Source organism: Stegodyphus dumicola, chromosome 5, assembly GCF_044657685.1.
Source record: "Stegodyphus dumicola isolate Sdum_Otavi_A_Nest chromosome 5, ASM4465768v1".
Classification (NCBI taxonomy): Eukaryota; Metazoa; Arthropoda; class Arachnida; order Araneae; family Eresidae; genus Stegodyphus; species Stegodyphus dumicola.
The window spans coordinates 150499441-150514981 of record NC_140772.1 but is presented as its reverse complement, the minus strand read 5'-3'; the positions used below and the strand labels follow the sequence as shown (position 1 = coordinate 150514981).

Here is a 15541-nt window from a genome sequence, read left to right as displayed (position 1 = left end):
ATCAACCAAGTCATTATATCAGTATTAGCGAAACTGTCCTTAAAAAAACCAACCGAATGGTATAAACACACACACGAAGTTCAGAGGACGCTTAACTCAACATATCAAAGAAGCATTAACACCACTCCGTTTGAATTACTCTTCGGTACTAAAATGAACAGTAAGGGCACCGATCAGCTTAAAGAGCTGATAGAAAGTGAGTTTCAATCTCAATTCGAGTCTCAAAGAGAAGAATTACGAAAGCAAGCCAAGAGGCAAATTTTCCAAGTCCAACAGGAAAATAAAAAGACATATAATGCCAAAAGAAGACAAGCACAGCCGTACAAAGTTGGTGACTTAGTGGCAATCAAAAGGACTCAATTCGGACCACACTTAAAATTAAGAGCGAAGTATTTCGGACCTTATAAGATCAAGAAAGTTAAGGGTGGCAACACCTATGACGTAATAAAGGAAGGATGCCATGAGGGTCCCATATGCACCACCTCATGTGCCGAATTCCTCAAGAAATAGACGGCACCTTAAAATTTTTCACGAACACTTATTTCTGTTATTGTATATTCTTGCTTGTTGCTTTGTTTTTTTTTTTTTTTTTTTTTTTTTTTTTGTATTTTGCAGTGTCCTGGAGGGCCAGTCCACCTTCGGATGGCCGAAATGTAGTGCCGACCGCTTGGAGCTGTGATGAAAACCGGATGCCGTGACGTCATTCTCTCTACGAGCTGCGAAGGCGCCAAGCAAAAATTAGGGAAATTACCGTTTTGAGATGATAGACGATTGACGTGAAAGCAGAGACGCTGCTTCTGTTCAAAAAGAACTTTGACGAATCATTACTTGTTTAATTCTCTTAAATGTTAAATTTATGTAATAATCGTTTGTCTAATTAAAATGTCTTTCGTTAATTAATTTGTTCATCGTTTAAAATCCCCACATATATATATATATATATATATATATATATATATAGCTGAAACTTTACTATTAAGTGCAATTATTAAGCGGAGGTAAAACCGCAAAAAATGGCAAGAATGGGTCCGAAAGATTTATTTAGACCAAACCTGTTCAAAGAGTTTTTTTTTTTTTTTTTTTTTTTTTTCCTGCCTTGTTTGCGAAATGAATATCCAGAATTATTAAATTCCTACTATATTAGCTCACACTCTCCCTATATCTTGTTCAAATTTTCAGTACATAAAATGCTTTTTATTCATCCACTCAAGTTCAAATACAATTTTTTAAACTTGTAGTGAAAGACACTTGATGTTAATACAGCTTTTTCACATATTAAAATTTTTAATTAAAACAATTCTGTTTGTATTTTTATTTATTTATTTGTATTTTTTTAATTTTTCTTTGTGGACCTAAGTAGGAATTGACTTTTTATATATATATTTATATATATATATATTACTTGTTTTTTAATTACCTCAGGATGAGTATCGACCAGTTTGACAGACTTGCAGATTCTATATTGTATGAAAATTAGGATTTATAAAATTGGTTTGGAATACAGTATATAAAGAGAAATAAATTACTTAATTATCTTTATGTACACCATCCACCATATAATAAAACCAACTTCATATTTTTTAAACTTCCCCTGCCTTGGTCTTTTGTTTTTCTTTTTATTTATTTTTGAATTTAGAATGAGGTTCAAACTTTGTACAGTTTATGAGAAATTATGTGCATGATAAAATATGCAATAAAGTAAAAATAAAAAGAGAATTTATAGATGATATATGATAAAGAGATGCAGATATATTATTACATAAGGATTTCTATTTGCAATGCACATTTTTAAACTAAATTAAAAACAATAATAATAATGAATAAGATAAGAAATGAAAACAATAATAATAGGTAAAATAAGAATATAATGATTCATGATTAAATATAAGAAACACGTTTCAAAATGAGAAAAGCTAACTGAATTATACACTGTGTACGGTTGAGGTTCGAACTCACCATCTTTCTATTTGAAAAGCACCGCGCTGACCACTCAGCTATCCGTGATAGCAGCGTTTTTGAAAAATAATGTAACAAGTAGAAGTCGCTGCAAAGGTAATTTAATTAAACTTCAATAAATGATTGCTGTATGACACAAGTTGTAACTTTCCTCCAAAATTTCATAATTGTGTTTTATTGAATACTCTTTCACAGTCAACTGCTTTATTTTAGAAGTTGTTATATTGCTGAAGTTAGTCTTTGGTGTATTTAATATTGGGATATTTATAGAGCCTTTTATTACACATGATGTAGCCAATATTTATAATAATTAAGGAGAATTTTGTAAGGCAGAAACTTTGATTTCGTAGAAACTGTAATTTATTTAGGTTCCTATTACTTACAGTGTTATAAATAGGTGAAGCATATGATATGGATATACTGGTCAGATCATTGTTTTATAAATATACAGTTTTCCCCTTTAATAAGAATTTTAAATTTATACCAATATATATGGTTTGAGAAATCTGAAGATGGCGTGAACAATGCTGATAATTTTATTGCTGTATACAGTTATGATATTTCTAAGCAAAAACTCATCTCTGTGTGGTTCTGACGCCATATTGAAACGGGTAAGCAAGAAGGTCTTCTGATTATGACACGTGATAAGAACTCGGTCGGCTATTGGCTATACGCGCGCGTCGCAGGCGAAAAAGCTGAACAGGAGCGTACTCAGTTTTACGTCTTCTGCGTCACGCCAATTTACGCCGCCGTCAAAAAAGTTGCGTCAACTACGTCACGAGCGTCCTCGTGTGGACGGGCCTTAAGATCTCCAGAGCGCAACCGTTTGATATTCCTCGGTTTCCCAATTGAAGACTGAATTTACTTTTAAATGAAGAATGGAGACAGCTTTTTCAGATCGCCTGTAAAGTCGTTTATGACCAGAAAATGCGGTGGACTTACTGGATTTATATCTGGATTAGCACTTGCTTTAACTTTTTTTATGCATAATTATGTTCATTTGTATTTGTTATTAAATTTGTTTGAGCCATACGGAAGACAAAATTAAGATTCGGATCCGGCAGGCCCGCCCCAAGGAGACGCAGATACCTGCGCCAGGGTTAACCGGGTCTTTACGCAATCTGAAACCCCACAATCAGCTCTCCCGAAAGCAGGAACTCCTAAAAGCTTAATCCCCAGGCCACTGACCCTAAGAACGAGTAACCAGCCGATTAACTTTAGTGGGGACAACTACGTGCCTCTCATTTCAATCTGAAGCAGAGGCCAAAGCAGCGTGTTGGGGACAGTCTCTCGATCCTCGACTACCAGGACCCTCTTTTTTAAGCCTTATGAGTCAAAACGCATGGCAAACGCGTGGGTGATTTTCTCTCAGTGAGAAACTAGAAACAAAGGGATTTAACAGAATCCCACTTTGAACCCCGACCTCCGAAAACCACAAGGGCAGAAGAAATGAAAATAACAGAGATAAGAACAGACGAAAAAGAAAGGAGGAAAGATCACTAGGACTCCAGGATCGTGACCCGCGTCTCATCAAGATGGGGATCGCTTGAAGAGTTAGGTTACCTCGGGATTGACACACCCGTACTCACAAAAAGTGAGCCCCTGAGGGGGAGAAACTTAAGGAGATTCTATTTACTGTTAATTATGAGGGACAGATTGATTATCTACTCAGAAATTATTTGTAAATGTCATTTATCAACAAATATCTGAAGTAAAATGTTAAACCAAGATTAAAACGTTAACAGTTATTTATACACATTCTTAAGCACGTATCTAACAGGAGCATAAATCAACCGCACTGCTGCCTTTTTCAAATATGCAAGTCGAGAAAACTTATTTTAGAACATGACATCATATAAGTATATAACCTCTCATATTATACTCAAATTATGGAAGCCAAAACCACTAACAACTATATAAAAAAAATAAGTTGGCAAAAAGGAAGAATTAAACTGACTCAAAGTTTACTTGCTCAAAAACTAGCTTAGAACTGATTTCTTTCTCATTTGCAAGACAAAAAAACTATTATTATTATTATTATTATATGGTATATTTTTGCATTTATTCATAATGCTATAATAAACGTCATGAGTAAGTAATGAAATTATCATATTGATTTCATACATACTATCATACCTTAAAGCATTTGTTTCAAAACTATAAAATGGGAGAAACTTTGTGGCGAGTAACAAAATATTTTGAGGAACTCTTTTCTTATTGTATAGTTACATTTATCTATTTAAGCCCACCAGCGGCTGAGCGGTAAAAACGCTGAACACTGGTAGTTCAGTCCGAGGTTCGAATCCCGCGAACAGGCTGGCTGCATGGGCGTTTTCGTGGTTTTCCCCATGTGTAATGTGTATACGAGCCAGTTTCCCTTAGAAAGTCCTCCCCGAAAGGCATCCCTCCCCTCAGGCAGATAGCCCTAGCGTGCTTTGCCATAATTAAATGCACACCATTTATCTATTTAAAATTAGAAATGAATTTATAATTAACAAGTAACTGACATATATATATATTTTCCCTTTTTTTTTTTTTTTTCCTAAACCTAATATGCATATCAATCATGATGAATGACAATTATTTGCAGGTGGGTTGCATAGCTGAAAGGTTTTGGAAACATTGGCTTAAAAGGTCTCTCAAAAAACAAATCCACTTCTTATACACACACATAAAGCTCAAACTTTAAGGAAATACATAGAGTATTAAGATAATTTATCATTTATTTCATAATTTTCATGTTAAAAGAATATACATTTGCTTTAATGTTATGGTATAATGTAACTATCTTTATTACAGAATCTTTCAACATATGAAATTCACATATATAATGCTTGTTTTATCTCATAAAAAGTCTTCAAAATAATAGCAGGGTCTTCTGTATAAAGTCAAGTTACATTTAAACCTGCAAAGTATTATGCTAATTTTTATTTATTTATTTATTTACAAAATAAGCACTACGCAAAAAAAAATATATATATATATACTCAAAAAATTTCTAATGTAAAATTAAATTTGAATAAGCATTAAAAATCTGAATTAAAACACATTGCTGAATAGTGACTGTAGAAAGTGCTAGGGCAGAAATAATCAGTGTAATATTCATAAATTTGCAGAACTAGTTTCAAAGGTTTAAATATATAACTTTCTTCTTCCACCATGGAATTAGACAAATTTGGCTGCAGAAAAATGGAAAATGTGATTTTCTGACCAACAGTGTTAAGCAACAGAAGAGTCGCGAGTTTCTCTTTTCTAACGTCACCTTACTTTCCTTAATGCAAATTTTAAGGCTCTCTCAGTTTGAACCAATGTAAATTAAACCACACTGGCAAAGAATCCTGTATGTATCCCAGGAGTTCATATTTGGAATGGGGGCTTTAAATATGGAACTCTGAATATTATTGATAGGGAAAAAAATTATCCAAAAGTTGTATTTCTCTAAGAGGCATGCAATTTTATAGTTAATCGATGAAAAGAAATGACAACAGAATTCTTATAATTTCCTGAAATCAGAAAGTGCTTTTTGATGTGTTGAGATGAGAATTTTTAAACCAATTGGTCAATAATGTTAGGTGAAAAGTCTTTGTCAACTGTTTTTAAGCAGTTTAGCTCTTGATCAGAGTTAACTTGGAGGAGCAAACTTAAAGTGCTCGCTCAGAAAACAAAGGTATAAAATGAAGCTAACTTCTGTTTAGTCAAATGACATGATTTTTAAGTGTAGTGCAAGGCAAACAGATTAAGGTTTGTGGCATAGAGTAGTACTACAGTTGGATATGTTGCAGGAGACCAAGATGTCAAAGAACAAAACGGAATATGATGTCTCAAGTTTAGAAGTGAACTGAATAGCAGAATCAATGGGATTCATTATTGAAAGTATTTAAAACCATCAAACAGGGAAAAGGCATTGTCAACATAGTAGAACCACAGAACCATATGAGCAAGTTTAAAATTTCAAATAATTTGGATTCGTAATAATGCCTATATATCTGCATAATAATGCAAGAATAGGACTAAGAGGGCTGCCCATGGCCAATCTTTCAGTCTGGTTGTAATACTTATTTTGAAAAACTAAATGTGTTTGTTTCAGACAAAACTGAGTAAAGAAAATTAACTCAACTATATCAATACATGAGATATGAAATTCCTTTAGACATTTAAGAGCACCTTCCACTATAATATTGGTGAATAGTGATTTCACATCAAAAGTAACCATGATGAAATTTCTAGGAGAAATATTTTAAAATTTATTTACAAGCTTCATTGAAATTTTTATGGTGTAAGCGATATTAACTAACAAAGCTGAAAATCTAGAAACTAAATATTTAGCTAATGGATATGAGATGGTGCCTAAATCTGATACAATATGGCAGAATGGAATACCACTTTTATGAATTTAGAGCAGAGCATATAACCTGGTATAATTCGCAACAGATGGAATAAGCAATTTTTGTAAATGAGTCAGAAGGATTTGTGAGGACTTGATCACAGTTTTTATTTTTAGATGTCCGAAGGTGAAGGATCTTAGAGATCAGATTATATGGACCTTCGTTTAAGAGTTCAACAATATGATCGATGTGAACGTTTTTATCCAAGATGATGACTATCTAGCCTTTGAAATGATAATATATTTAGGTTAGAATGAATTTCGTGCATTGTAGCATTTTCTCTCACATTTACATTAGGGTTCAAAAGTTTAGTATTAAATATCATATTAAAAGTTAGTATTTCTTATAATACTTTATGAGAGGAATGAAAGTGAAATATAATTTAACTTCTCACAAACCTCAAAAACCTTGTTTCCAAAAATTTGAACTTTCACTTAAAAAACATTCAAATTCAGAAAAGTACAGAAAGAAATGATTAGACATCATATAGCCCACAATGTGGACATAATTTATTACCTGGTTGTAGAATCTTATCACCTATAATGTGAATGTAACTTATAGCCTGATTGGTCACTTTTAAATGAAATTAATTCTGCTTTTCTTATTTTTATTTCAATAACATAATTATATAATTAATAAAAAAAGAGCTTATGCTTACAATATAATCCACTCTTGATCTACCAAGGTTTAGTTTATTTACAAAAGGTTCAACAGCGCTAAGATGTTGCTTCAAAGTTTGTGGTTTAATAAAAATTGAACTGAAAGATTAAATTAAAATTACTTTACAAAATATTTGTTAAAATATTCAGCATTATATGATAAATATTAAAAACAATGCAACACATAAAATATTTTTAAAAAGCAACTTACCTTTGTATTTTTTTCATAGCTAAGAGATGACAGATTTTTAAAAATACTGCAAAAAAATATAAATATCAAACAAAATTGAACTCATATTTATAAATACAATATTCATTCAAAAACATCAGAACCAAAAGTTTAAAAAATCATGCAAAATTCATCTAATTTTCATTATTTTCTTAAAATAATGTTATTAATTTAAAAATGTAAGTTTTATGTTTTATACTTTTAGTTTTGTAATCTAAATATTATACAATTATTGGGTCACCCGGGAAGTTCTGCAGTTTTTCAAATCAAAGCATGCTTTCATCTAATTATTTTGTTCCTGCTGATAAGGTGTAACCTTGATCAAAACAAATATTTAAATACAGTCTTTTTTTTTTTTTTTTGTTTGTTTATGCTGTGTAATTCTGGCATGTATTGCAGCATAATTTTTGTTTCAATGCAATGCTAAGAGATGGGAAATCAAGAAACTGATTTTCATCATATTATACTTTCTTAAAAGAGGAAAAAAATGCTAATAAGACTGCTTAAAATTTGTGCAATATATGAAAAGAGATTTGTATTTGATGACACAGCTTAAAGGTGCAATTTATGAGCATAAGAAACTGAGAATTTATGAGTGAAAATTTCAGCCTCAAAGATGTTGGCAGCTCTGGATGACCATCTTCTGTAAACAAGGCCCTATGAAAAGAAGTATTGGTGAAAATTAAAGTTATACAGCTCAGGATAGTTATACAGGAACTATCGGACAGAATAAATATTCAAAAAGTACAGTTCATGATCATTTGAAGAAAAAATTGGTATGATGTACGAGTACCCAATATTTGTATAATACTGCAGAATATGCTTGCTCGAGAGTTTTGGCATCTGATTATTTACTGGGGTAAAATAAAGCTCCTTTTCTGAAAACGAGCATTACTAAACATGAGAAGTGAATATTATGCAATAAAGTTTCAAGAAAAAAGTCAAGGGTAAGAAAAGATAATCTCCTTTAGTAGCATCGATAAGGTGTTTTTGTATGGTCTGAATACACAGGAGCTGTATAAATGATTTGTTGTCAACAATTTCGGAAAAGTACTGTTCCCTAATGGCAGTTTAAAAGCAGAAATTGAAGCTATAGAATTTAACTTTCTTTAGAAGCATGAATCAGATGCAAACTCTTAACAGGCATAGAGTGAATTATCACCAAGTCCAAAATTAACTAGACATGGAAAGATTTTAATATAACTTTTTTATTTAAACACAAACTGAACATAATTGCCTTTTTCATGCTAAAAAAAAACCACTACAACTTTTGGTGAAGTAACTAAAATAACTGTCAAATTTAAATTAAAATGCATGCTAGAAGTCAAAGACTACATAATTAAATTTAAATCGAACTTGGTTCAAAACTTTAACCTGTAAACAATTTAAATGTCGGCAGCAAATAATGCAAGGCCGAATAATTACTATTTTACCAGAAGATGGCAAAACTAAAGAAATGTGGCCTCAAAAGACAGAAACACTCTCTGTCTTACAATTCTAAAACCACAGCTTAAATACTCTCTGATACATTTACATTTCTTTTAAATAAATTTTATAAAGGCTAAAATTATAAATAACTGGTTAATGCAAAATAATAATAATTTTATAAAGCAAAGCACCCAGAAATGCCCAATTGTTAAGGTATTGTCTTCCATTATGAAAATGTTTGACCTCACATTTTGATTAATGTTAAGACTTATTTAATATGGCTGTAACCTTTTGTGTCATCCCCCCATATTCATTAGGCCTTGCCCCCTTGGATTTTAATCTCTTCAGGTCATTTCAAAGTTCTTTGATTATCCTGGAGTTCTATAAAACAGCATCAATAAATTTTTCATGGATAAATATAATGCCTTTTTTGAAAAAGGAATTTTCCAGCTGTTGGAGATGGAAAAAGTCACAGACCAGAAGGGTGCTTTTGTTAATTCAATGCATTTATTTATGTTTTTTTTTAACTGCTTTATTTTTATTTATGATCAAAAAGCCACAGAACTCCGGATGGCCCTACATATATATATATATATATATTAGCAAAGATTGTTTTGTTCTTATAAGGTTATAAGGCTCCACAATACCCCAGCCAGCCCTTAGCAGCAAGAGTACATAAGGTGGACGAAAAGTGTGTGTGCAAATGGAGCAAACAGCGTGATCAACTGGCGGCAATGAACAAATCAAGATGTGCGTTTCGTAGTTCGAAATGTAAGTTTCCAAACTTAGGAAAAAAAATAGTTGCATATGTTCATGATATGTGTGCTCAAGGGTATGCAGTAACACGGGAAATGTGCCAAATAAGAGCACTTGCTGTGGCACGAGAAAAAGGCATTCCTACATCGCAATTCAAGGCGAGTGACGGCTGGTTGCGGCAAATGATGAAATGAAATGGATTTTCATACAGTGCATCACAGCAGATTTTTTTTTTAAAATAATGTGTGCAAGATATTAAAAAAACAACATTTATTTAATTTGTATAAAAGTAAATATTAAAGTTGCAAGTGTTGCTTAATTTGTGCCTCTATGTTGTGCTCTGTGCAAACTAATACGCGCAGAGTGTTGATTACGTAAACGGGATAATTTATATTATATATGTGGATGGGAGAAAGTGAGTTTGTAAATTTTAGGTAGCTATTAGACAACTTTAAATTTGATACTTTTATTACTTATGCCATTTCCTTCCACTTAGAACTTAACTTGGCTGTTTGAAATGAAATTTATACCAAAAATTTCTCACGAGAAAAAGCGCGACGTTTGAGCGACCCGTGTAATGTCCGCACCTGCATTTTAGTGACGTAATTTTAGTAAAAAAAGTGCAGACATTATGTGAGCGTATACGGTAATTTAAATAAAATTTTAAATAATCATTATTCTATAATTTGTAATTTCTGATATGGATTCAAGAATAAAACTTTTGATCCCTTAGTTCCCTATCCCAAACTATTAAATCATTCTCATCAAATAACTCAAATGAATATCATCACAGCATTTTATATGATCTACACAATCTTGGCAAATGATTAAAACAAAATAAAACTGTAACTTTTGAAGTTTCACAGTCATTTTCAAGATAAAATGAAGAATAATATATTTAACATAATGGAAAAAACTGTGAGTAAATTTGTTCAAAAATTATGCTTGATTACCTCATATAGATAAATATCAAAATAACCATTTTAATTATGCAGGAAAAATTTGTAATTTATTTCCTTAACTAGTAACAAATTTGTGTCTTAATTAAAAAACAAAATACGTTGTTGTGTACACGCTGTACCAAATGTATACGATTAGAATCTAACATACTTTACATATAAATCATTTATTTTCTAAATTCTAAGCTTTATTCCAATAAAATACAAAATCTATAAAATTCTTACCCCATCCTGTAACAAATGAATCATAACCAGATTCATGAGGGAATTCTTCAGTCACTATAAAACAAAAAATATTTAAAAAAATAATATATGAACAATGAAGCCAGCATTCTAATAATAACATTCAGTGAATTGTATTATCTCTCTCCTTTCCAAACTTAGTCCATTCTTACTAACAATCTTTTTCATGAAAAATTGCTCTACAATGAAGACCCAAAACATGATGACCACGTACTCAGTAACGTGTTGCACAATCTCTGACCTGCAAAACAGTTACAACTTGCCTTGGCATGGATGCCACAAGTTCTTGGTAGATGACTAGAAACAAGCTGTACCAAATGTCTACGCAACAGTCACACAAAGTCCAGATATTCCGTCATGGCGGTGTTTAGAACTTCGAGCTGCCACTCCATGACATTCCAAATGTGCTCTATCAGGCTAAGATTTGGCGAGCAGAACTTTAATTGGAATTCAACTTTATGCTTCTCGAACCACTCCGTTTCGTGTTGGGAAGACAGATGTCATGTAAGGGGTGCAACTGATCCACAATTATGTTCAGATAGTTTGCAGCTTTTATGGTCCATTCTACACCAGCCACCCATAAGAACGTCCATCCCCCAAAGTATAATACTGCCACCACCAGCCTGAGTATGACCTGCTATACAGGGGGAGAAGCAAATGTTCACTTGGAAAATTACATAAACTGACAAGACCATCAACAAGATGAATGAGAAATCATGATTCATCCTACCAGGCATCTGCCTTACCGAAGGTCCAATCTCGATTTTCTCGGGTCAACTGTAGGCGGAGCTGACAATGACACTTGGTCGAGAAAGGCACATGAGGTGGGACATCTGTTGCCCAGTACCACATCAAACAGTGTCTACTGAACTGTGTGTTCTGAAACACTTACACTTGGACCTGCATTGTATTCGGCTGTCAGCTGAGCCACTGTCTGACACCGATTTTGCTGTAGCAAGCGGGACAGTCTCCCACATCCTTTATCTTTGATGACCCATTGACGTACAAAACCTAGGCATCTACTTCTTGTTTCGCTTGCCATTTACCCACTTTGCATACACATTAATAATGGCAGGTCATGAACAACCTACCAGTCATGTAGTTTTGTAGATACCTGATCTGAGTCTTCAGGCCATTACAATCTGCCCTCTATCATATCTGCTTGGATCAACAGCCTTTCCTATCACTCGCAAAAGTAAGTGCAAGAATGATTCCTTACCTTCTCACCAGCATTTAAATACCATTCCCACTTAACCCCTCTACATCATCCAGACAAATTCATTGAAAAATGTGGAGATGGTCATTATGTTTTGGCTCGTCAGCGTATACATTATGCAAATTTCATGCTAATTGGCTTCTTCTTTATGGTGTTGTAATTTTATTTATCAGCAGTATAATTAATGCATAATTAATTTAACAAAAGTAAATATACTGAAAATCTGTATAATGCTAGATGTTTATTAAGTAGTGATTCTGGAGTGAGCAAAGACCTCAAGCTCAAATGCAGAATATAAATCTAGAACTGGATTTCACATGTTATATCATTATTTCATAACTCGGCATTAAATATTCATAAAGGTACTTCTTTAAACACTTAAAAGTACAAAAATGTAAAATAACTAATTAAGCAAACTTGGATCTCTTATTTTAAAATACAGTTTTAATCAATCACTTAACCTACTAACTGTTTTTTTTAATTAAAAACTGAAATGATGATACGGTTTAGTTGTGTTTGCCAAGGAAAGCATTATATCAATGGGATAATTGATTGGTTAATACTTAGACTGAAATTTCAAAACTTGTCAAATATGAAATATGCTAACAGCTATCAAATGTGGAGCATTAGGAAAGAAAACATTATTAAAACCATATTTATCATATAATAATCTAATGATACAAAAGGAAATGATAATTTACCATTCAATTCAATATCCAGAACATAAAGAAATCAGTATGTTTTGAATCAACCATGAATGACAATAACAGCTGCTACACAGCCTTTCATAAAGAAGAACAAACTCTGAATGAATGTATGGCTTAGTCAGTTGAATATGGTTTCAACACGCTGCCACATATTGTCTACCCATTGTGTCTCCGTCTATACATTGTACACATGTGTTCAACCAGTATGTTCTCTATTGAACACGCATAGGGTGATTGCTATAATTCATTCATTTATAAATTTAAGAAGAAAGTTATTGATCTGAAATTTGCCACAAGATATTAAAATATTTCTAAACTATGAAATACTGTAATTGTATTATATTATTAAAATTATATATAAATACAAAGTATATACAATCATTTCTCACATTCATGTCTTCAAACAGACCAGTGGAAAAAGGCATAGAACATATAATTGGAAGGTCCTTAGAATTCCAAAATTATTACATCTACATACATAATCAAAATTTAATAACAACTTTTAGAAATTCAGAGAGAAAGGATTGCTGATTATAGTTTTGTCACAAAATATTGTTTAAATGTTTAACTATGAAAGATAATAAGTATATTACTACATTAAATTAAATGCAAAATACAGTCACCTCACACATCTATGTCTATGAAGGAATCAATGGAGAAAGGCATATAAACGAGAATATCATAAATTTACAGGTCTTTATATGTTTGAAATCATTATATTCACATGTACAGTCAAAATTATGCTTAATCGAAGTGTCTTAAAAAAAAAAAAAAACACTAACTCCACAAAGCATATGCAAGTAAATAAAGTTTAAAAATAACATTTTACCTACATGTATCTATGAAATACGCACCCTAACTGTAGAAGCACACACCAAACCTTCTCATTTAAGCTCTACACTTAGTGTCTCTGTATATCCACCCTGCATTCAAGTTCAACAAATATGCTTTCAATGAACATGCCAGGCATAATTTTTATATCACCCATTTATAAACTTAAAAAGGAATGATTGATCCTGACTTTGCCACAAAATATTTAATAAGTTTCTAAACAAAGACAAAACACCGCCCAGATGGTATAGTGGTTACGGCAGCCTGACTGTGATACCGAAGGTAAAGGGTTCGAATCCCTGAGAAGGCATGGATGTCAAAACTGTCTGTCCCTTCACAGAAGGCAATGGTGGCCCATCTATTAGGTGCCTCCATAATAAAGATCTGACTTTAGGAGTGGCCTAAGCAAGTGAAGTTAGCCAGTACAGTTTGCTGAGAAGAAAATCTGTTATGATTTCTATCTGCCATATGGTGATACTTGCTTCTTCTATATTCTACTATGATCTTCTATGAGACTAATTTCAGATATGCTTCAGAATGGCTGTATTCATTTGAACAACATTCTGTTTGATTAAATATTTGTGTTATATCATTAAATGATATTTAAAAATTAACTAGCACATGCATTAAAAAATGAAATAAAAACTGTAAGTCAAGATGCAGAACCAAAACAAAACAGAATAAAAATGAAATTTTGCAGACACTCAAACTCATCTATTTTGTCAGCTGAAGATGAACATTTCAGTTGCAGCTGAGGTTTAACTCCAGTTGATGAAGCAAATAGGTCATCTACAAAAGCTCCTGTGATTTTATTTTTATTCTACTTGTGTTTAAAAGTAGTTCTGGCATGTCAACCTAGAGTTTTTATTTATTTTTAACTTTGTAGAGTTATTAGGTTATTATTTTGAAGCAGGAGGTGTGAAAAATATGCAATGTCCTCGCCAGGACTCGAACCTGGACCTCTCAAATACGCGCCGAGTGTTCTAACCGTTACACAATGAAGTCATGCAGAAAGGATGGAGAAAATACATTATAACTTTATGTTTGTCTTATACTTGTGTACTTATTTCTGCTGATCCCTATGCTGGATCATTCTATTTAAAATGACATTTTAAGGTATTCCTCCTGCCTTCATGGTGTAGTGGTCAGCATGATCAGTGCATATTCGAGAGGTCCGTGGTTCGATTCCCGGCAAGGATATTACTCATGTTTCATCTCTTCTGCTTTCAAAAATACCTAATGTCTCTACAGTGGCACCCAAACTAAAAGGGTGGTGGATGAAGATTCTCCACCACCATGATTTGGCGATTGGGTCCCCTAATCCCCAGTTGCCCTTTAAAAGGGGGAGTATATAAGGTATTTCTCCCGCCTTCTTAGCATGCCTTCGTGGTGTAGTGGTCAGCACGCTCGGCATGTATACGAGAGGTTCGTGGTTCGATTCCTAGTGAGGGCATTGCATCATTTTTCATCTCTTCTGCTTTCAAAAATGCCTAATGTCTCTACAACACAAGAATGAATCAGTAATAATACATCACATGGATTTGTAGGGCAGTGATCCATAAACATCAGGGCTTTTATTTTCTACCGTCATTTTCACCGAATGCAAATGACAAAATTGCCACCATGCCTTTTTTACTGTTTATGTATAAACACTGCAATTTCTTTACAGCAATATGATTTCTACAATTTATCAATAACTAGAGCTGAAAGTTTCTTGCTTCCATCAATGCTACATCATAGAAACATAGTGTTGGATTTCAAAACAATGTAGTTTGTATTTTGTATTTTCCTTACTTTAATTTTATACTTATAATTTTACAATACTTATTACTTTTAATTTTTGGCCACTAATAATTGTTGTTAGTTTGATTTCATGAGTGGCAGCAGGGCAATTCATAGAATTTGAAAAATATGTTTCTGTAGTTAGTTAGGCTTATTGAAGATGAATTGCATGTTATATACCTGAGTGATGTTTTATTAAATAAATGAATACTTTAGAATATAGTAGTCTCTTTAGAGTCCTTGACACGCTGGTAGCGTAATAGTTTGACGCGTAAGCGAACATTTTAATGGTATCCTCGGTGGGACACAAGAGACGTTAGTTTGGAATTCTAAAATATAAAAATGGAAACTAAAGAAGATATTAAACTTGAAAAGAAGATTCACAGAGCT

The 15541-nt window shown here is 32.6% G+C and overlaps 1 protein-coding gene across 4 annotated transcripts in view; it reads right to left on the bottom strand.

Moving 5' to 3' along the window:
- LOC118201253 (pre-piRNA 3'-exonuclease trimmer-like) overlaps positions 1-15541 on the bottom strand; it is a 189055-nt gene that overhangs the window by 93244 nt on the left and 80270 nt on the right. For 3 of the 4 annotated variants that reach the window (XM_085817201.1, XM_085817203.1, XM_085817202.1), the window contains 3 exons: positions 10598-10651; positions 7212-7257; positions 7000-7099 (listed from right to left, as the gene is read on the bottom strand). In XM_085817201.1, the coding sequence (XP_085673327.1) occupies positions 7000-7099; positions 7212-7257; positions 10598-10651 (200 nt within the window). Of the gene's footprint in view, positions 1-4681; positions 4862-6999; positions 7100-7211; positions 7258-10597; positions 10652-15541 lie in introns of those variants that run through there. The other variant, XM_085817204.1, reaches the window with a different exon arrangement.